The sequence below is a fragment of the Monodon monoceros genome, unplaced genomic scaffold, assembly GCF_005190385.1.
Source record: "Monodon monoceros isolate NGI ecotype Baffin Bay Population unplaced genomic scaffold, NGI_Narwhal_1 Super_Scaffold_12, whole genome shotgun sequence".
NCBI classification, from domain to species: domain Eukaryota; kingdom Metazoa; phylum Chordata; class Mammalia; order Artiodactyla; family Monodontidae; genus Monodon; species Monodon monoceros.
In genome coordinates, this window is record NW_021703768.1 from 143,405,582 (window position 1) to 143,427,631 (window position 22,050).

Consider the following 22,050-nt stretch of genomic DNA (forward strand, 5'->3'; position numbering starts at 1 on the left):
CATATGCATACACATGTCCCCATATCCCCTCCCTCTTGAGCCTCCCTCCCACCCTCCCTATCCCACCCCTCTAGGTGGTCACAGAGCACCAAGCTGATCTCCCTGTGCTATGCGGCTGATTCCCACCAGCTATCTATTTTACATTCGGTAGTGTATGTATGTCGATGCTACTCTCACTTAGCCCTGGCTTCGCCCTCCCACCCCATGTCCCCAAGTCCATTCTCTATGTCTACCTCTTTATTCCTGCCCTGCAACTAGGTTCATCAGTACCTTTTTTTTTTTTTTTAGATTCCATATATATGCGTTAGCATATGGTATTTCTTTTTCTTTTCTGACTTAACTTCACTCTGTATGACAGACTCTAGGTCCATCCACCTCACTACAAATAACTCAATTTCGTTTCTTTTTACAGCTGAGTGATATTCCATTGTATATATCTTGTTCAACAATGTTGCTTTTCCTCATAGTATGTTAAGAGCATCCTTCCATGTTGGCAAAATACAGAACACACCATTATTTTTTGTTCTTAGGTATTCATTATTGTATTCACCCATTCTACAAATATTTATTGAGCACCGATCATGGGGATTCTGTTGCTTAGATGCACCATTGATGAAATCATTTAATTCATCCCCAGGGAAGAATTTTGAAAGGTAATGATCCACACAGGGATTCAGGGAGCTGTGGAGAGGAGATGAATCTTTATCTTCTTGATTTTCTAGGTTGCAAAGTGTAACTAACAATATTCCCATCTCCTCAGCCAGGCTGGCAGGTGGGGCTTCTCAGGGCTGAGCCCAGGGAGAGGCATGGGTCAGAAACAAAGGTCTGACTGTGGTTGGCTCAGGCATTCCTGTTCCCTCCCAGATTTATCTGTCCTCAGTAATAGTCACTTGCCGTGGAGGAGTATGCCTCTGTATGGAGTTTTCCTTCAGAGGCATTTTCAAAGCTGTGTTAGATGAAATGATGTTGGATGAGATTTGGCCATTGGTCACTGGTCTTCATTCTCCATAAGGAAGTGGGAACAAATCATTTACAGTAGTTTGAGGAAGAGGAGGGGGTACTGAGGGACATGGTCTTTTGTTTCTGAAGTCTAGGCGGGGCTTGGGGTGGAGTGGTGGAGTGGACTGAAGACAGCTTTGCAGAAACTATCCAGGTTGGCAAAGGTGCTCCTGAATGAAGTGCCTTCTGACCCGAGGAAATCACCTGTGTCTTCCCCACCTCTTCCATCTTTTACTCCAAGACGGTGCCTTGGAATTTTGCGAGGGGCTCAGGAGATGCACTGAAGATGTCAACTTTCAAGAGAACCTTTCAGCTCACAGCAGGGGCTCTGAGGACAGAGTGCCTTGCTTGAAATTCCAGCTTTGTCATTGTTATGGACATCGAGAATGTTATTTAATCTTTCTTAGTCTCAGTTTCCCCTTCTGGGAAGCAGAGAAGAATGTTCTTTGAGCGTTCATTTGCACCAGCCTCTGCACTAAATGTTTTTACAAACATGACTTTATTTGACTTGACAACCTGGAGAGTTATTATTATCCCCACATTTCAGATAAAAATACTGAGGCTCAGAGAGCGACAGTAAGTTGCCATACTCACACAGCTGGTAAGTAATGCTTATTGAATCCTTACTGGATAGGGCTTAGTCTGTTGCATATCATATACGCCTCTGCCCTCATCCTTTGTCTCCCACAATACAGCAGTAAATTACTGACTAACAGAAGCTTTGGGGCTATCCATTCCTTCAGTCAATAGATACTTTTCTTAGCCTACCAGACCCTGGATATATAGTGGTACATGAACACACCAGGTCAATCCACCAGGGGCTATTTCAGTGTTTCTTTTTCCCCCACATACTTTGCTTTAAGCTTGATTTGGAGTGGGTTTAAGAGGGAAGGGGATTGCACAAGATGGGAGAGTCATTTCGTACGGCTTGGAGGGAAGTTCTTGATCAGGAATCCTAGACCCCGTCTCACTCATCTTTCCTCCTGTCCCATTGTACGTCAGTTTGCCAATCTGTCTAAAGAGTGTTGAAGCAGAGCCTTCCGGGCTTCCAGAAGTGGGAGGGGATTGGGAGCAGACAGGAGAGGGAGAGTATTAGAATATGTATTTTAGGCAGATACAGCTATGGGGAAAACCCAAAGGGGCCGTCTGGGGGCTCCACTCAGGCGGACTTTTGTGTACCTAGGTTCCCGGCTCCCTGCACGCTGGCTAAAGTGCTTGACCAAGGGTTTATGGTGTTTTCCAGCCTTGAAAAACCTGTGTTTTGTCTGTCTGTCCATCTGACTTAGCCACCAAGACTGGGTGATTACCACCACCTCACTCCCCACAATATGGTGACTTAGAGGGTGGTTATCGCTAAAAGATCAGTTTGGCCTGGATTTTGCAGGGAAGGACAGCAGTGGGTACAGGCATTTGGGAATCGGCCCAGGAAGCAAAGAAATACGGCCAAACTCACAAGGAGGGAACATCTGCTATTCTAGATGCTGCAGTAAGCTAGCTTTCCAGAGGGGAAGTAGGTAGGACAGGCATGGGCTAGAGCCGGGGGGATGGCTGGGGCTGTGGTGGACAAGTGAACTGCAGGAGGAGCAGCCAGAGAGGGCTGGAGTTCGAGTCCGGAAGTAAGACTTGACCCTCGAGCCCTTTCCTGTGACCCCCCTCACTTAGAGGTGCAGGAACAGAGGCCCAGAGAAAGCAGGTGACTTGCTCAAATCACTGCCCAGTTTGTGGCAAAGTTGGGAGCCGAGCACATTCCCCACCTCCCTCCCAGGTGCTCCCATCCCACTGTTCCAGTTATGCATTCATCTTCCCCGGGGACAGCAGAGCTGGTGTCACAGTGCAAAGCTTCTAGATCTGGTGGGCCAGCGCAGAGGAGCAGGGAGGTTGAGAGCACCTACGTGTTGCGGGGTCTTGGGGACCATAGGCTGATGGAGTCTGTTTCTCCTCTTCCTTGCCAGGTACACCAAACCGCTCACCTTTGCTGACTGCATTAGTGATGAGTTGCCGCTGGGATGGGAAGAGGCGTATGACCCACAGGTTGGAGATTACTTCATAGACCACAACACCAGTAAGTTACTGGCCGTCCTCCCTTCCCATCCCCTCTGCCCATCCCTCTGCCTCCTGCCCAGCCCCCCAAGTCTGGAAGAGCTACCAGCAGGGACTCATGAAGCCAGATTGTGTTTTGTTTCACGTAGAGTTAGACAGAGATGTCAATGTAGATATAGATAGATAATGTATGCTCATATATAAATAACAGTTCAGAAGGATTTTAAATAGAATCTAAAACTCCACCTCTCACAGCCCAGCTCCCCGATTTTACAGAGGCAACCACTGCTATCAATTTCTTGTGTATCACTCCAGAAATTTCCCAGTCATGTGTGTTTATGTGCATATGTACATAGATTCTTTTTTTTTTTTTTTTTACATATATTGATTTCCATGCATACAGATTTTTTTCATATAAGGTAGATGTGTCCTTGCCATTGCCAGACCATTTTGGAGCAGTCACTGCCCCCAAAGCAGGTCCCCAGCAGCCAGCATGCACACATATGTGTCTGTCATGGAGTGGTCTGAGTGTATGTGCCTCTAGCCCATCATACCGTTCAGCCCACCCTCACATCGTATCTGTGCTCCAGGTATCCTGACCCAGAGTGAAGATTCTTAGTGTCTTTGTCTCTCTGACTATGATGGAGGCATAGGTTGATACGGGCAGAAACATGTTGTCTGACAGGTGGGAGAACCCAGGTCGACGTACCCCAGCTCGGGAGAGTTGATGTGTATTTGGGCCTCATCCATCACGCACCTTCTCGGCCAAGACTATTCCCGTCCTCGGAAATTCGCTGCCCCATTTGTTCATGTGTACAGAGGAAAGAGGATGTTTCTGTCTTGCTCTCCACCTTCTGAACTGTGGGGTTCCTTTTTGTCCTTTCAGGCAAGAGGAAAATGGGATGCAAAGGCATGTTTCTGAAGGTTGAGATTAGGGCACCAAATCCCAGTGGTCCCTGTTTCCTGAGTGCGTACTCTGTGCTGGGAGAGGAACTGGAGAGACATCACTCATTCAATCATCCCAGCTTCCCTGTGGCATGCTAGGGTGATTATCCCCACCTTCTAAATGGGACTCAGAGGTAGAAATCGACTGCTCAACGCTCAGAGTCAAAACATGGCAGAGCTGGGATTTGAACTGGTGCTGGGAGTGGAGTCGGGCTTCTCCATCCACCTCCTCCTCTGGGTTTCAGTAGCACCTGGTCATACCTCTGCTGTGCACCCTCATCGCTCTGTAGTATAACCATTCATCTACTGAGACTAGCTCTTCTAGAGCAGGACAATGTCTAATTCATCTGTCCAGTCCCAGGCCTTTGCCTGGTAAGGCACATAGTAGGTGTGCACTTGACCTTTGCTACATAGAAAAGGGCATACGTGCATGAACGCACGACCAAGTGGGTGAATGAGCAGACTGTTGTTGGCACCAAAGCATAGGAGAGTTTCTGAGAGACAGCTAATGGCATTAATTGCATTGTTGGTGGTAGCCGAGGTTTTTATTAGCATTCATGATGGCATACGGGATAATGAGAAGTAAATATGCCTAATTGAGTATGTATGGGGAATGAGGTTAATGCTTGGAGGGCTGCACGGTATGCTGGGTTAAACACTGATGTACAGGACCCCTAATCCGTCCTTTCCTGTTTGTAATTGCTGAGTGCATCCCCCTCATTAAAATCTGATGGTGGGAGTGAGATTTTCAGGTGCTTCTGGGAGTTGCTGGACAGATAGAAGGACGGAGTATCATGCAGTGGTAGAGTTTATTCTGGAGGGGATGATGGCAGAAATGGGGGTATATGTTGGGAGGTGAGTAGATGAGAAACACAGTAGGAAGAATTCTCTCTGCTAGTTTTACCAGCTATCGGGCTACTGGGTTTCTTTTGGCTGGAAGGTGCTCTCATTGGACAGAGGGTACCACCTCCGCAGACGGAGCCAGTGATACAGATGCGGTATGTGTGTGACCATCGAGGCCCAAGCACTCAGAGCTGTGGGCTCAGACCAATCCTCTGTGTGTCCACTGACTGAAATTACTCTCTTAAGAGTTCTAGACACAGTAGAATTGAGCAACAAATTAAATCCACCATCCAGCGTTCATTCATTCAGCAAATATTTATTGACCTCCTACAGTGTTCTAGGCACTGTTCTGGGAGCGTGGGGTACATGAGAGTTCAAAATGGCAATGATCCTTATCCTTACAGAGCTTTCATTTTGGCAGGAGAAACAGAAAATAAACAGAATAAGTAAGCAGATTATGTAGTATATTAGACAATGATCAGTGTTACGGGAAAAGGGGAAGCAGAGCATGGGGCTGAGGTGTGCTGGGGTGCCTTTGTGGGTGGTGGGCAGGGATAGTGGTAAAGGTCTTCAGGAAGAAGACCTTGTCGAGAAAATGAGATTTGAGCTAAGCCTTGAAGGAGGTGGGGAGAGCGTTTCAAGTAGAGAGAGCTGATCGAACAAAAACTCCACCACGTGATCACATTTAGCTTGCTTGAGGGATGGCAAGGACGCAGGTGTGCATATAGCAGAATTTGTGAGGAAGCGGGGAGAAGGGTATCAGGCCAGCAGGGTGTGGGCAGTGGTCCACCTGAAGGGTTCAGGCTTTTATTCAACACGGTGGGAGCCATTGGAAAATTTTAAGCAGATGAGTGGCGTGACCTGTTTTATGTCTTAAAAGGGTCACTCTGGCTGCTTTGCTGAGAATAGACCTTAGTGGAACAGGGGCAGAAGCAGGGAGACTTGTAAGAGATGATTGCAATAGTCCAGGTGACAAAGGACCGTGCCCCAGGCCAAGGCCGTAGTGGTAGAGGTGGTGAAAAGTGGCCTGAAGCTGGAGGTATTTTCAAGATAGAGCCAACAAGCCTTCCTGATAGATTGCACATGGGGTGTGAAAGAACGGGATAAATGAGCCTCTCTGGGCCTAAGCAGCTGGCAGGATGGAGTTGCCATTTATTGGATGGAGAAAACTGCAGGAGGAGTGGGTTTAGGAAGGAGGACCAAGGGTTCATTGGGATGTGTCGCATCTTCCATGCCTGTTACACACCTGAGAGAAGATGTCGCTGGTCAGTCTGATGTAGGAGTATGGTGTTTGAAAGACATCCGGGCTGAGGATGTGTATATGGGAGTTGTTGGCATATAGAGAGTATTAAAGACATGAAGCTGGATGGGATCACCAAAGGAATAAGTCAAGACAGAGAGAAGACAATCAAAGAATGAGCCATGGGGTCCTCAGACAGGAGAAGGTACAGAGAAGAGGAAAACCAGTAATGATTCTGGGGAGTGATCGGAAAGGTGGGCAGGAAAGCGAGAGCGTCTTGGCAGCCATGTGAAGGAGGCATACCGAGGAGAGAGGTGTCAACCCCGTCACATGCTTCTGACAGATCAAGTACGAAGAGGACTGAGAATTGACCGATAGATTTAGCAAACCCCTGTGACGCTGGTGACCCTGACTTGGAGGGCAGCTTTGGACAAGGACTGGGGGCAAAAGCCTGACTAGAGTGAGTCTGAAAAACAACGGAGGGGAGGCATTGGAAACAGCAAATATGGACAACTCTTTCCAAGATATAACCTTCTTTCATTATTTCATTTATCCGTATTCAGTTTTCCCACTGCCGTGTACATCCAGCATGATTAGATGGTTTTAATCAGTGATCAAGTTGTGTGTTCTGCTGTTTTCTCTTCATACTATGTCATGAATATTTGAGAGATGCTGCCTAGTCTTCATATTTGTCATTTTTGATGTATCAAATAGATGTATTGATACATTTTAACACATAAAATGAGTGTACCATAATACCCCCCCATTGCTGACCTTGTGGGTTCTTTCCATTTGTTTGTTATAAATAAATAACACTAGGGAAGAATCTTTATGCATATTGCTTTTTTCTTCTATGATACTTTCCTGGAGTTGTATTTCCAAATGTAGGATCGCTAAGTGAAAGATTATGAGCACTTGTGAGACTTGTGGTACCTCTTCCTAGTTTGATAAGTATTTCTGAAAGATCGTATCAATCTGTATTGCCACAGCAATAAGGGTACTATTTTTCTCATACCTTCATCAGTCAGTATGGGGCTAGTTACTTTTCGATAAATTCATCACAGGTTTAAACTGTTACTTCATTGTTTTTCATTTGCATTCATTTCCATACTAACAAGGATGGACGTTCTCCAGATGTTCAGCTGTTTTTAAGACAATTGTTGTTCAAGCCGTTAGAGAATTCAATAGTGTTAGTCATGTGGGTGCGCGTGTGGTGCGCGTAGAAAGCAGGCGTGTGATGGGTAGAGGCGGTGGGGTGAGGGATGTGTGAAGTGCGGTGAACGTGTGAGCTGTATGGAGAGTGAGTGTGGAGTGTGTTTGTAGATAGAGGTTTGGAGCCTGGGGGAGGCTGAAGAACTGGGTCTCAATGATGGCTGCGCCCAATCGGCTAAATGTTTACTGGAAGTAGCTGCATTTTGGGGAGAGGGGGCATGAGGGGGAAGGGGATAGAGGGACGATGTTGTATGTAGCTGAGTTCGTGACATGCTGAATGATTAAACTATGTCCATGTTTAGCTTTAATAAAAACAAGAACTCAAAAATAGTTGGCCAAGGACATCTCTAAGAACCTGCCCAGGTGTAAAGCTATCTATTCTGGTGAGGTGGACTTAAGGAAGTGGAGCGTCAGCAGAAGCGGCTGGGCTTGGGAGGATCCCTCAGAGTATGACCAGTTCAGGATGAACAGCAGTTAGCACAGCTCCTTACAGCCACCTAGGTAGCTGTCCCCAAAGGACAGTCTTTTCAAGAGCTGTTAGTACAACTGGTATCCATGTGGAAAAAAATACATCTCCACTTCTACCCCCGCCTCACACCATATGTAAAAATAAATTCAGAACGGAGCACAGACCTCAACATAAAAGCTAAGACTATGGGCTTCCCTGGTGGCGTAGTGGTTGAGAGTCTGCCTGCTGATGCAGGGGACACGGGTTCGTGCCCCGGTCCGGGAAGATCCCACATGCAGCAGAGCGGCTGGGCCCGTGAGCCATGGCCGCTGAGCCTGCGCGTCCGGAGCCTGTGCTCCGCAACGGGAGAGGCCACAACAGTGAGAGGCCCGCGTACCGCAAAAAAAAAAAAAAAAAAAAAAAAGCTAAGACTAGACTAGAACACTTCAAGAAGGAGACTAAGGAGAAAATCTGCAAGATTTTAGGGTAGGCAAAGGGTGTTTGGACAAGGCACAGAAAGCACTAAGCATACAAGAAAAAAGTAATAATTGGGCTTCATTGAATTAAAACTTCTGCTCTTCAAAAGACCATTAAGAAACTGAAAAAGCAAGCTACATATAAGGAGAAAATATTTGCAATACATATATCTGACAGCAGATCCGTATCAAGAATATAAAAAGAACCCTTACACCTTAATAGTAAGAAGCCCAACAACGCAATAAAAAGTATGAGCAAAAGATTTAAATAGACACTTCACTAAAGAAGACATACAAGTGGCCAATAAATACATAAAAATATGCTTTACATAATCAGTCATTAGGGAAATAGGAATTAAATCTACAATGAGGTACGACTATACACCCACTGTAATGACTAAAATGAAAAGGATTGACAGTACCAGTGGTTGGTGAAGAGGTGGAGGAACTGGAACTCTAATTCACTACTAGTGAGGATGTAAATCAGAACAACCATTTTGGAAAACAGTTTTTTAGTTTCTTATAAAATTCAACATATAATTAACATACAAGCGAACAGTTCCACCCCTAGATAGTTGTACCTAAGCAAAATGCAGACATTGCAAAGACTTGTGCATGCATGTTCATTACAGCCTTATTCATAATAATCTCAAACAGCAACCCAAAAGTTTATCAAAAAGTGAATTATGCTGTATTCATGCAATAGATTATTATTCTACAATAACAAAAATTGGACGACTGATACAACCTAAATGAGTCTCAAAAGCCTTATGCCAAGTGAAGGAGGTGAGATCCAAAGAGCACATACTGCTTGATTCCATTGTCATGAAGTTCTAAGACAGAACCGGAGGGAGGAAGTGGGTGGAAGTGACTGACACAGGACTGCAGGGTAAAGGAACCATTTACACATTGATAACAAGTGGCAGTTTATGGTGTATGCGTTTGTCAAAACATATCTAAGTCTACACTTTAGATGATTGCGCTTCATTGTATTTAAATTACACCTTAATAAAGGTGATTTAAACAGTGTATTGATGCCCACTTAATACTGCAGACCAATTAAATGGAAATCTCTGGGGTAATTTCCAACATGCAACCAGGTGGAAACCAGTGTTCTGGTGTGGGGTTGTGGGTTGTGTTTGTCTGCCTGTGCCTCCATCTATCTGTGTTGGTTTGTGCTACAGAAGAAAGCCTGGGTCACCAAAAATGGTAGCCAAGCCAGCCTTCAATTAAGCCTCTCACGTGCTTTTATACTCCAAGGAGTGCGTCCTCCAAAGGGAGGGCGCCACTCTCAGATTAAACCCAGAGCACCATGGGGAGGATCCATCCAGGGGTGCCCCAGGGCAGTTGTCAGGGACCCAGCATTTCACCTAGCCCTCTGGCAGGTGATTCTATCTGGAGCCCAGCATCGCACCTGCCAGCCTTGCCTGCCACCTTCAGTGACTGCTCAGCCCACGGGTGTTGTCACCTCTTAGCAGGTCTAACCTTCGGTGATATGTTGAAATTATTTGGGGGAGCTTTGCGGGTCACCATTGCCTCCTTCCCACCCCCAGAGATCCTGATTTAATTGGTCCAGGGGTGGGGTCTGAGCATTGGGATTTAAAAAATTTCCCCCAGTGATTCTGCTATGCAAACAGGGGTTCTTGGACATGGGCTGCACAGCAGTTACCTGGCGAAGCTTAAAACTGCCAATGCCTGGGCCCTACTCTTGGAAACTCTGATGTTAAGTGTTCTGGGGGCAGAATTCAGGCTTTTGTTTTTATTTTTTGAAGCTCCATAGCTAATTATAATATGCTGAGTGGACCCAGTGTACCGGATGAAGTACCAACCTTTTTTTTTTTTTTTTTAAAGCAATTTTACTGAGAGTCTGGGGGGAAAGGCAGTCTCATAAGGCTGTCTGTGAGGATAAAAATTGGTACAACCTTTGGGACGATAATTTGGTAGTGTCTGTTAAAATTTAAGATGTGTATATCCACTGACCCAGTAGTTCCTCTTTTAAGGAATTCCTCTTTTTACACTACAGAGTTAATAATAGCACACGTTCATAGAAGTATATTTTTAAGAATCCTCACTACAGCATTGGTTGTGGTAGTAAAAGAACTGAAAACAATCCGGATGTTTCCTGGTAGTGGTCTGGGAGACCACTAAAGCCCTATCATAAATAAATCTTAGCACCATACCATGGAATACTATGCAACCATTTAAATGATTGAGGTAAGTAAAAAAATAAAAATGAATAAGTAAAAACAGTGGTACAAATGAAAAAAAAAGGATAAATTAAAAATTGAGGTAAATCTTTATGTACCTACAAGGGAAAATGAACATGATATGTCATTTGGAGATGAAAGCAAATTACAGACCAATATACATGACATGGGCCACTTTACATTAAAAATAAATTTGTGTGTGTAGATATGTATGTATAAACAGGTTTGTATATAATCATAGGGCAATATCTTTAGTGTGTGAGACTCCTAACGGCAGTTACCTCTAGGATGTAGGATTGGAGAGATTTAAACTCTCATTTCTTACTTTACGAATTTGCAATGGTGGAATTGTGAGATTTTTCTTTTTTTATATTTTTCCCCAAAATGTAAATTTTTAAAAATATGACAAACTTTAAAAAACATCTTCACCCTGGCCATGTTTCTTTTCTTTTCTGTGGCCCGTGTCAGCCAGAAGTGCGGGACCCCTGAGGGGAACCTAGGAGTCCCTAACCCTGAGGGAAGCCACATCTGCTGATGGGAAATGGGACCCCACAGTCTTTCAGCCCAGCTTTGTAAATTCTCTCCTCCCGCTTTTTTTCTTCTCTTGCAAGTGTTCCTCCATCTTACTTGGGTGAAGAGTTGCAAAGCTTTCTTTGTGGGAAGCAATTTTTTGGCCCCTGCCGGCCATCTTCACACCTTGTTTTCTTTCCCAGAAAAAGGGAGGAGGAGAGCTTGAAGAATTGAATAGTTTTGGCTTTACTCTCACCATCATTTGTTTACTTTACCTGGGTGTAAGTACACTACAGCTTCCTGGGAAGCAGTGAGGCAGGGCCCATTATCCTCTTTTATAATTAGAAAAGTAGACTCAGAGAGGTCAAGCAGCCTGCCCATTGTAACACAGTGATTATTGGCAGGCATGAGAACGTGGCCCTGCTATCTCTTGGATTATTCTTCCCGTCTCTTCTTTCTTTCATTGGAAATACTCATTGGGGCCTGTTCAGGAGGATTGAGAGCTAAAGGGACTGCAAAAGGAGGTACAAACTCAAAGCCCTCGGGAGCCACACACATGACGTAAATGAATGAAGCAGATAAATTGTGGACCCACAGTGGCCAGATCTTCTGAATGATCAAGAAAAACCAGACATCGGGATTTTAATATATAAATCTCCTTGTTTTTACATACCAGTAATCAGTTCAAAATTAATAAAGTTCTTTGGGCTAAGCAAAACCTATCTACAGGCTGGATTCACCATATGGCTGTGATTATACAACTGCCGGTGTGTTATTCGCCCCTTACCCCACCCACCAACTGGGAAATGACTGAGGAGTTGACAGTCAACGGGCATTGATTCTTGGACTTGGTTTTGACCTCTTTGACATCTGCTCAGCCGCCAGCTACCCTTTTTAAAAAATTTCCCAAGTTATCACTATACATATTTATTGTACACATAATTTTAAAAAATAAAAAAAGAATGAAGAAAAGGCATCCTACCATCAAGACATATCTGCTGTTGATAATTTGTTAAGTTTCCTCCTAATCTTTTTGAGAATGTATATATGTATTTTGATAAATACAAAATTATTTATGCAGTTTTGCACCCAGTACTTCTACTCACTTTTATATCATAAGCACCTTTCTGGTTCTTTAAAAATTTTTTTCGAAGACATTATTTTTAATGGCTGTTTTAGTGTATTATGTAAATATAGCATACTTATTTGAGCAGTTATTTCCTGTGTGACCTTGAGCAAGTCACTTAACCTCTTTATGTCTCAGTTTTCTCTTTTGTTTAATGGGGGTAATAAAAGAATCTTCCCTATAGGGTTAATGTAAGGATTGGAGGAGTAAATAGATATAAAGTAATTAGAATAGTGCTTGGCATAGAGTAAACATTAAATAAGTGCTTGATGATTATTATGGTTTTGTACAAATGCATTTTTGCCTGAATTTATTGCTTTTTATAATAAATTACTACAGGAGAAATTATTGGACAAAGGGTATTAACGTTTTAAGGCTCTTGATTTTCATGGTCAGATAACCTTCTAGTAAGGCTGTTCTAATTTACATTTCCAACACAGTATTTCTTCATATCCTCTGAAATATCAGTTATTTTACTTTCCTTTACTCTTTGCCAAAACGAATGACCTTAAGCGTCTATAATGTTGTTGAGCCTCTCTGTCTAGATTAGAATTCATATCTGGCCCTTCCTCTGGCTGTTCCCAGACAGACTGACTTCAGGTTTGTAAACTGATCCTGGTTTGTGTGTGTGTGTGTGTGTTTGTTTGCTTAATCCAAAGGAAGAGTCTCTGTTGTTTAATAGGTAAGTTTAACCCATTCACATTTATTGTGATTTTCTACTTATTATGCTTTTTGTTTTCTGGTAGTAGATTCTACAGGCCACCAACTCAACAGACATTTGTGAGGTGCTAACCTAGGGTCTCTGGGGTCTGTTCCAGAAACCACTCAGATTGAGGATCCCCGGGTACAATGGCGGCGGGAGCAGGAGCACATGCTGAAGGATTACCTGGTGGTGGCCCAGGAGGCCCTGAGTGCACAAAAGGAGATCTACCAGGTGAAGCAGCAGCGCTTGGAGCTCGCGCAGCAGGAGTATCAACAGCTGCATGCCGTCTGGGAGCACAAGCTGGGCTCCCAGGTCAGCTGTGAGTACCTCCCCCGCCCCAGGACACCCACAGACACAACTACAGGGAGGAGGGAATGGCCAGTCTTGCCTCTCTGAGTCTTGCCTCTGTTGCCTCTCGGTGTTTCTCAGATCTACCTGTTTTCTTTCATCTCCACTCCTTGTCCAAACCACCACCCTCTCTACTGTTTTCCGGCTCCTACTTGTGCATTGCAGTGATTCATCTACCATTTTCATTCCATTTCCGTTCATTCATTTGTCATCTCAAAATGCCAGACTTACTACCTTTCTTCTTAATTGAAAGCCCTTCAGTGGCTGGGGGCAGTGGGGAGTTCTTGGTTAATGGATAATTTCAGTTTGGGAAGATGAAAAAGTTCTGGAAATGGATGGTGGTGATGGCTGCACAACAGTACGAATGTCTTTAATGCCCCTGAGCTGTATATTTTAAAATGGTTAAAGTGGTAAGTTTTATGTTACGTGTATTTTGTCCCATTGCTCTTTCCATAGCCCACACAGTCACACGTGATCAGGCCCCTGCTGGCCACTCCCACTTCATCGCAGGCTCTCATTCACTAGGCTCCAGATGTGCTGAGTACGTACATCATGCTCCCCTTGCCTGCCCCGCACCTTTCCACCTTGGGGCTTTTGTAATTGCTGCTCCCCTGCCTAGGAAGCTTTTCTGTTGGTCTGTTCGCACAGCTGGCTCCTTCTCACCCTTCCAGTCTCTTCCTTCAGGTCATGTCCTCTGAGAGGTTTGCTTCTGACATCCCCATCCACAGACTCCCTTCCCCAGCATTAGCTTCTGTAATGGCTCTCTGTTTATTTTGTTCATAACACATATCACAGTACATCTGCTTATACCCTGCTGTCGGTATTTCCGAGTGGAGGAGATTTCCTGTCTCCCTGGTTTCTGCAGGAGGAGAAGAGGCATGCCAGGGTCCCCAGTCCTCATTCCCAACATAGGGAGATGCCAGATCAGTAGCTTTCAAGGAGCCCATTGACCTTTTCTGATGTGTTGAGGGGTTTTTTTTGGTAATTTACCACTTTTTTTTTTAACTTTTTAGAAATTTAAGATTTTTAAAATAATATTTATTTTATCTTATTTTTTATTTTTTTGGCTGCGTCAGCATGTGGGATCTTTGTTGAGGCATGCGGAATCTTTCATCGTGGTGCACGGGCTTCTCTCTAGCAGTGGTGTGCGGGTTTTCTCTCTCTAGTTGTGGCGCGTGGGCTCCAGAACGCAAGGGCTCTGTAGTTTGCAGCACGCGGGCTCTCTAGTTGAGGCGTGTGAGCTCAGTAGTTGTGGCGCACGGGCTTAGTTGCCCTGCGGCATGTGGGATCTTTGTTCCCTGACCAGGGATTGAACCCACGTCCCCTGCATTGGAAGGCGGGTTCTTTACCACTGGACCACCAGGGAAGTCCCTACCACTCTTTTTAATAACTAATACTTTCCTATGTTTAATGAGTGCTTACTACATGCTAGCCTGCAGTCTGAATATGTTATTTCAGTTAATTCTCATAACAGTTCTATGGGCAAGCACAGTTAATATCCTCCTGTAACAGATAAGGAATCTGCAGCTTAGAGAAGACCAATAACATGCCCAGGGTCTTACAGCTGGCAAGAGGCGATAAGTTGCAAACATATAAGTTCCGTCTGTCCCAAAACACCTGCATTGTGGGCCAAAGGGCCAGCATTAGGCCACAGTGTCAGGGTGTCCGTGGCTTGGCTGGGTCCTCGAACACTACCCCTGTCTTTGAGAAGTTTGGTCTGGGAGGAGGACTGTGAGTGGTTTATTCACTGTCCCAGCCCCGCTCTTTTCCTTGGCAATTCAAGAAAAAAAAAACTATCTCAGATTATAGAAAAGAACTGGATTACACTCATTAGCTATTTCTAGGTCAAATAATGTCCTAGAGATCATCATGAGGGTTTTAGCACTTAATCTATCTTAGTCAGCTGGGGGCTGCCATAACAAAATACCACAGAGTGGGTGGCTTCAACACACACATTTATTTTCCCACAGTTCTGGAGGCTGGAAGTCTGAGGTCAGGATGTCAGTATGGATGGGTTCTGGTGAGACCCCTCTTCCTGACTTCTCACTGTGTCTTCATGGGGCACAGAGAGAGAAAGAGAAACAGCAAGCTGCTGGTGTCTCTTCTTATAAGGTCACTAATCCCATCATGAGGGCCCTACCCTCATGACATCATCTAACCCTAATTACCTCCCAAACGCCCCTTCTCCAAATACCATCACATTAGGCATTAGGGCTTTGACATATGAATTTGGGGGGAACACAATTCAGTGTATAGCATTATTCTTACCAGAGCCCTGGAGGGAGATATTAATATTGCTCGTGAAACTCAGATTCAAAGAGGTAGAGGCGGGCTTCCCTGGTGGCGCAGTGGTTGGGAGTCACCTGCCGACGCAGGGGACACGGGTTCGTGCCCCGGTCCGGGAAGATCCCACATGCCGCGGAGCGGCTGGGCCCGTGAGCCATGGCCGCTGAGCCTGCGCGTCCGGAGCCTGTGCTCCGCAACGGGAGAGGCCACAACAGTGAGAGCCCCGCGTACCGCAAAAAAAAAAAAAAAGAGGGGAAACTGTTCTAGACTTAAAAAAAAAAAAGCCTAAGGCAGCATAAACCCAGTAAAGTGTTTGTACCTTGACTAGACCCTGGGTGGAGGGGAAAGCTGCCATAAAAGATATTCTCAGGCAATTTGAGAATTTTCTTAGTTATCATAACGATGTGGTAGCTATGTAGGAGAATGTTCTGTTATTTATTCATTTATTTAATTTATTTATTTTCTGTATTTTTTTCTTGGCCACGTCGGGTCTTCATTGCGGTGCGTGGGCTTCTCTCTAGTTGTGGCACACGGGTTTTTTCTCTCTCTAGTTGTGGTGCGTGGGCTTCAGGGTGTGTGGGCTCTGTAGTTTGTGGCACACAGGCTCTCTAGTTGAGGCCCGTGAGCCCAGTAGTTGTGGCATGCAGGCTTAGTTGCCCTGTGGCAGGTGGGATCTTGGTTCCCTGACCAGGGATCAAACCCACGTCCCCTGCATTGGAAGGCGGATCCTTTACCACTGGACCATCAGGGAAGTCCCGAGAGTGTCCTGTTTTTAAGACACATGTGTGGCATCATGTCTGCAGCTTAATTCCAAAAAAGTCCAGGGGGGAAAAATGAAAAAATTATGGTGTCAGTCTTAAATGAGCAGATCGATGATACATTGATGGTTTTGAATATGGGATAGGTTTTCGTCTTTTGCCACCATTTTCCAGTAATCATTCTTTGAGGACTTGCTATGAACCAGGCATCCTACTGAGAGAAAGAACTGGAGTGGAGGGAGGGATAGACAGAACATATGTGGGGAAATGTTCAACGTTGGTGGATCTAGGTGAAGGATCCATCAGTGTTCATTACATTATGCTTTGACATTTCCTGTAGATAGAAAGTTTCCAAAGTATAAAGGTAAGGTGGGGAAAAAAGAGTCAAGTGACAGGAATGAAGCATTCCTAGTGGGGGCTGTCCTGGGTGTTGTGGGATGTTTAACAGCATTCCTGGTCTCTCTACCCACTAGATGCCTGTAACATTCTCCACCCAGAGTTGTGATCACCAAAAACGTCTCCAGACACTGCCCTAGGGGGGCAAAATTGCCCCCGGCCGAAAACCACTGGTCTAGATAAACCACTTAGCGCAATTTCCTTAGAACATATTAATGGCTCAATAAATATTCTCTTGACAGGAAATACATTTTGAGAATGTCGACTCTGGAGCTGGACTGCTGGGGTTCAAATCCAGGATATGTAACTTCCTAGCTAGCCGTGTAACTTTGCACAAGTGATGCAGCTTCTCTCTGCCTCAAATTCTTCATCTATAAAATTGACATAATAATCGTATCACATTGAGGTGTTATGGGGCTTAATTTAGTTAAATACTAAGTATTTGGAATAGTAGTTGTCACATTCTTAAGCTCGCAATAAATAATAACAATATTTATTTGATATTATTAATTCATTGGCATTTGAAACGACGAAGATTTTTAACTGATCCCTGGAACCAATAAGAATAAATACATGATTCGTGGTAGGAATTGATACAGTCCTATCATATGACTTCGGACGCTACTAAATGCTCCATCAGGTTCAAAAACACCATCATTTTGGTTTTTCTTTTTCTTTTTTTTTTTTTTTTTGGCCTCGCCATGCGCCATGTGGGATCTTAGTTCCCCGACCGGGGATCGAACCTGTGCCTCCTACATTGGAAGCTCGGAGTCTTAACCACTGGACCGCCAGGGAAGTCCCAAGACACCATCATTTTGAATGTTAAAGAAGGAGTCATCTCGGATCACTAGTTCTAAGATGCAAACCAGTGAGGGATGGCCCAGTCCAAGCATCCCAGTGAAATAGGCATGACCCAAGGCTCCTCATGACTTTCTTTGGATTTTATAAGCCAGGTTTGCCTTCCAAATCAAGCTTTCCAGCACGTTGATAGACCGGTGAGGTAACATGCCTCCCTCTAACTCAAATGACCTGCTGGGGCTTGTGAGAGTTTTGCCACCTTGCCTTGGCTGCTGTAGGGCTTTGGCTGCAGGTGGGGCCCTGCCCTGGGGATGGAGGCTTTGTTGTCATCTCTGGCGCAATCTCTAGCTCCGTGGGGAAGGAGAAGAGAACTCACATTTAATGTACACCTATTAAATTTCTGGAGGGCAATATGCCGGCACTCTACTTATGTTTAAAGTAACCTTGATACACACACACACACACACACACACACACACACACAATCTTGCAAGGTATTGTTGTTCCCATTTTACAAATAAAACTGAGGCCCAGAGAGGGAAAGTATCTTCCCCAAGGTCACACTGGTAAAAAGTGGCAGGAATAGCTTTTATACCCAGGAGTATCTGACCTCAAAACCAGTTCTCTTCATTTAATCCAAGTCAGCCAGTCAAATTCTAAGGTTTGGGGGCTATACTGGGGTCCCTCCATCCTCTGAAAGATGAGAACTTGGGAGAGCTGGGTTCTTTGGGACCTCACCGTGCTCCTTCCTCCTCCGGGCCTTGGTTTCCCATTTGAAAAATCAATCACTGGGAGCCTTGCAGCTAAAAATGCCAGTTGAACCACCTACGTGCTTTCACTCATTCCTAAAACTAAGAAAATATCAGATAAGAGATTTTTATGGCATACATGTACAAGGACAGGGAGACTTGGAGAGAAAAGAACAGCAGTAAAATATGGAGGCTGGAAAGCCGAAGGTCAGGTGGCAGCCTGTCTGATAGAGTGGAGAAAAGAGAAAATGGGTTGATAGTGAGGGAAGAAACAGGCCTCTAGTCTACCTGGAGCACGTGCAAAAGCCTCGGGAATTGGAGGGAGTGGCTGTCTCAGCGTGGAAGTGAAGTGAGGAGGGCCTGAAAGAAGATTGGAGGAGAGTTGTTCCTGAGACGCAGACCACCAGATCTCCTTCCCAGATCAGTGCCACCAGGCCACTGCTCATCCCCAACGTGGGGAAAAATTGGAGGTTTCTTTTTTTGAGGTGCATCATACTGAAAACATGGTGATTAAGTGAACATGGACTTGAGGATTGAGACCCCAGCCCGCCTGTACCACTTGACTCCCAGAAGGGTGCCAGGCTATTACCCTGCAGGCTAGACAGTAGAAGAGTGTGGGGAATCAGAGTCTCTTCTCTTCAGAGAAAAGAGATGTGAAGAGAAAAGATGTAAAGACACTGACAGTGAGGATTCCTAGATGAAACAGTCCAGCCAAATCACATCCCAAACAACCCACAGTCAATCATGTAACCCATCATCAACAAGCTCCACTCCAGCCAGCTTTTTGGGCCCCCAGTCTTAAGTGTGAGCAGACGGCTGAGATTCCAGACATCCATGGAAAGCCTCTAACATGAACAATAGAGATTAAAACAAACACATGGTGATAGGGAGCCCTTGTAGGAAACAGGGAATATATTGCATGGAGAAGAAAACATCGAGAGAAGCTACACAACCATGAAACTAAAACAGAATGCTACATTTTATTAAGAAAAAAAAAAAGGAGTCTTCAGAGAACACAGAAGAGCCTTAGGAAATTAAACTATGAGAGTAGAAATGAAAAATCCACAGGAAGCCTGGAAGGTAAAACAGAAAGTTTTCTAAAAAGCAGAACAAAAATAAAATGAGATGGAAAAAAAGACCATCAGGCCAAGAACTCTATCTGAGTAATAAAAGCTCCAGATAGAGCAGAAGAAACAGAGGGGAAGAAGCATCAGTGACATAATGCAGAAAAATTTCCCAGAACTGATAGAGGAGAGTTTTTAGATTGAAAGGGCTCAGTGAGCACCCAACACAATGGATAAAAGTTAACTCACACCAAAGACATATCATTGTGCAACTTCAAACACTGGGAACGATTCAAGATCCTAAAAGCTTTCAGAGAGGAAAACCAGGTCACACAAAAATGATCAGGACTCAGAATAGCTCCAGGCTTCTCAACAGTAACACTAGAAACCTAAAAGACAATGGAGTGATGCATTCACACTTTTAAGGAAATTCATTTCCGACCGAGAAGTCTATATCCAGCAAGACTACCTTTAATCGAGGGCCGGCTAGAATAACGATCTTTTTAGACATGCAAGTTTTCCAAAAGTTTATTTCCTTCACGGGTCCTTTCTCAGGAAGCTCCTGGAAGTGATATTCTGCCAAAATGAGGGGGTAGTCACAGAGGGGGAAACATGGTATTTAGGGAGGAGGAGAGAAGGAGGCAAGGAGGGGGGTCTCAGGATGCCAGCTGTGCAGAGAGAGTGCACTGAAGCTGGCACATGCCTTGCGAGACAGAGCCCAAGAGAGGAGCTCTGTGAGAGGAGATTTAGATAACTGGCCAAGTGTGAAGTTGAATCAGTGTTAAATTTGTGGAAAGTAGGCACGCATAAAAATGATAATTATTAACTCTAGGAAAAACAACCCAAAAAATGTGCTGGAAAGAAAAAGTAGGCAAAGTTGGCTATATGCCTCGGCCCTGAATAGTGTTTGCAGTGTAAAAGTAATGCAAACACTGAAGGTTGCTCCCGCCAGAGTTATCTGATGAGAAGCTGGGAGGGGTGTCCTGTGTGGGGTAGGGGCCGAGAAAGGGAGTGAAGCTAACACTCCGTCCTCCAGAGAGAGAAGTGAATAAATCATGCCTAAGACTGAAAAAAATCAAGAAACAGTGAAACATGCGTGTTATCAGACTCACACGGGTGGGCACCCAAGAAACTGGCTGAACCTGTTGAAACAGTTCCTTTTTCATGAGTGAGATAAGCGGATTGGGGAATGCTCTTTTTTTTATAGCAAATCTTGGGTGTATAAAATATATAGTATTTTATATATACTGTTAAACTGTTCATATATAACTTGAATAAAAACTAAAAATTAAACCTATAAAAAGGTGTCACCTTGAAGGCACACCTGTTTGAATTAAAAATTATTTTATTGTGGGTTAGTGAGGGGACATGGGCACAGAAAGGAAGCTGATGACCTGTTTCTTGATTGGGGTGCTGGTCACTTGAGTGTGTTTCTTTTGTGAAAATTTATCAAGCTGCGCACATGATTTGTGTACTTTTCCATTCTCGCATGTATTTTTCACTTCAACAAAAAGTTTATTTAAAAAATAACAGGCCATGGGCTTCCCTGGTGGCGCAGTGGTTGAGAGTCCGCCTGCCAATGCAGGGGACACGGGTTCGTGCCCCGGTCCGGGAAGATCCCACATGCAGCAGAGCGGCTGGGCCCGTGAGCCATGGCCGCTGAGCCTGCGCGTCCGGAGCCTGTGCTCCGCAACAGGAGAGGCCGCAACAGTGAGAGGCCCGCGTACCGCAAAAAAAATAAAATAACAGGCCACATCCCACTTGAGCAGCTTTGGGTATAAACAGTGCATTTCACAGTGCTTCTCCAAAGGGTAATAATTCCAGCCCCTGGTGGCCCAGTTGCCAGAGTCTGTTCTTTTTTGGGTTCCCTTCCCTGGAAGGTTTCTAAATGTGCCCATGGAACACACTCACTTTCCACAATCAGCCCTGGCAGCGCTGATCCCCACGGTGACCCTCTCCTTCTTAGGGTCAGGACTTGCCATGCTTCACAGGCTCTCCCAGTCTGCTAGCAACTCCCCTCAGCACTTCCCCCTAGTGTAGACCACCCATCCAGCAGCACCGATGAGCAGGGTGGTTATTAGCAGGACGGGGTGCTCACGGAACGGGCACCCCCCTTTTTAGCTGTATCCCCATCTTATTTCCTCACTGATGACTCTTCTTGTCTTTTTACCATGTTTGCACTGCCAATCGGTGGGTAACGATTGTTAATTACCTTAAAATTTTTCCAAAAGCGCCTATCTGGGGAATTTGCTTAAGTCAGTGCCTCCAGCTATGGATCCAGCTAGGTCCCTCCCCTGAGATCCCCAAGTCCAGTAAAGACCAGAGTGCAGAAAATGAAAGCTTCAAATTGGAAACAAAACACGTGTCTGGAGTCCCTGTTCCATGCTCACGACGAGGTCCGCGAGGTCCTCCCTGTTCAGGTGTTCCGGCCACTCATCTCTTCTGGTAAAGCCTGGCTTCCATCCTCATCCTCATTCTCTTCATTACCACCATCATTGCAAACTCAGCAGAGACGTAATGCTACCCATGGTGCAGAATGACTTGTCAGTTACTATGCAGGGCAGTTTTGTTTCCCAAACTTCCCAGTGTTCCATTTTAACTTTAACTTTCCTTATGCATAATCAAAAGGTCCACTCAGGTATTTTAACCAAATCCAAAGAGCAGAGCAGCGTCCCCTTCATGACTGTCCCTTCTACCTCCAGACACTGAAAATTGCTAGCAATCTCCAAGTAAGCCTCTGTAGCCTCAGAAAAATCCAGGTCCCAGCAGGTGATGTTAAGTGGAAAGGGGAGGTGATGAAATTGCTCAGACTATGGGATTAAGGACTTGGGAGAAACGCTTCTCTGGCCTGTCTCCCAAGAATGACTGTCCCTTTCCTGCACAGTGGGGCTGTGTTTACCTT

At 44.9% G+C, this 22,050-nt stretch overlaps 1 protein-coding gene across 2 annotated transcripts in view; it reads left to right on the plus strand.

Moving 5' to 3' along the window:
- WWC1 (WW and C2 domain containing 1) overlaps positions 1 to 22,050 on the plus strand; it is a 153,339-nt gene that overhangs the window by 74,235 nt on the left and 57,054 nt on the right. For both annotated transcript variants that reach the window (XM_029219042.1, XM_029219043.1), the window contains exons 2-3: positions 2,952 to 3,061; positions 12,865 to 13,068. In XM_029219042.1, the coding sequence (XP_029074875.1) occupies positions 2,952 to 3,061; positions 12,865 to 13,068 (314 nt within the window). The remainder of the gene's footprint in view (positions 1 to 2,951; positions 3,062 to 12,864; positions 13,069 to 22,050) is intronic.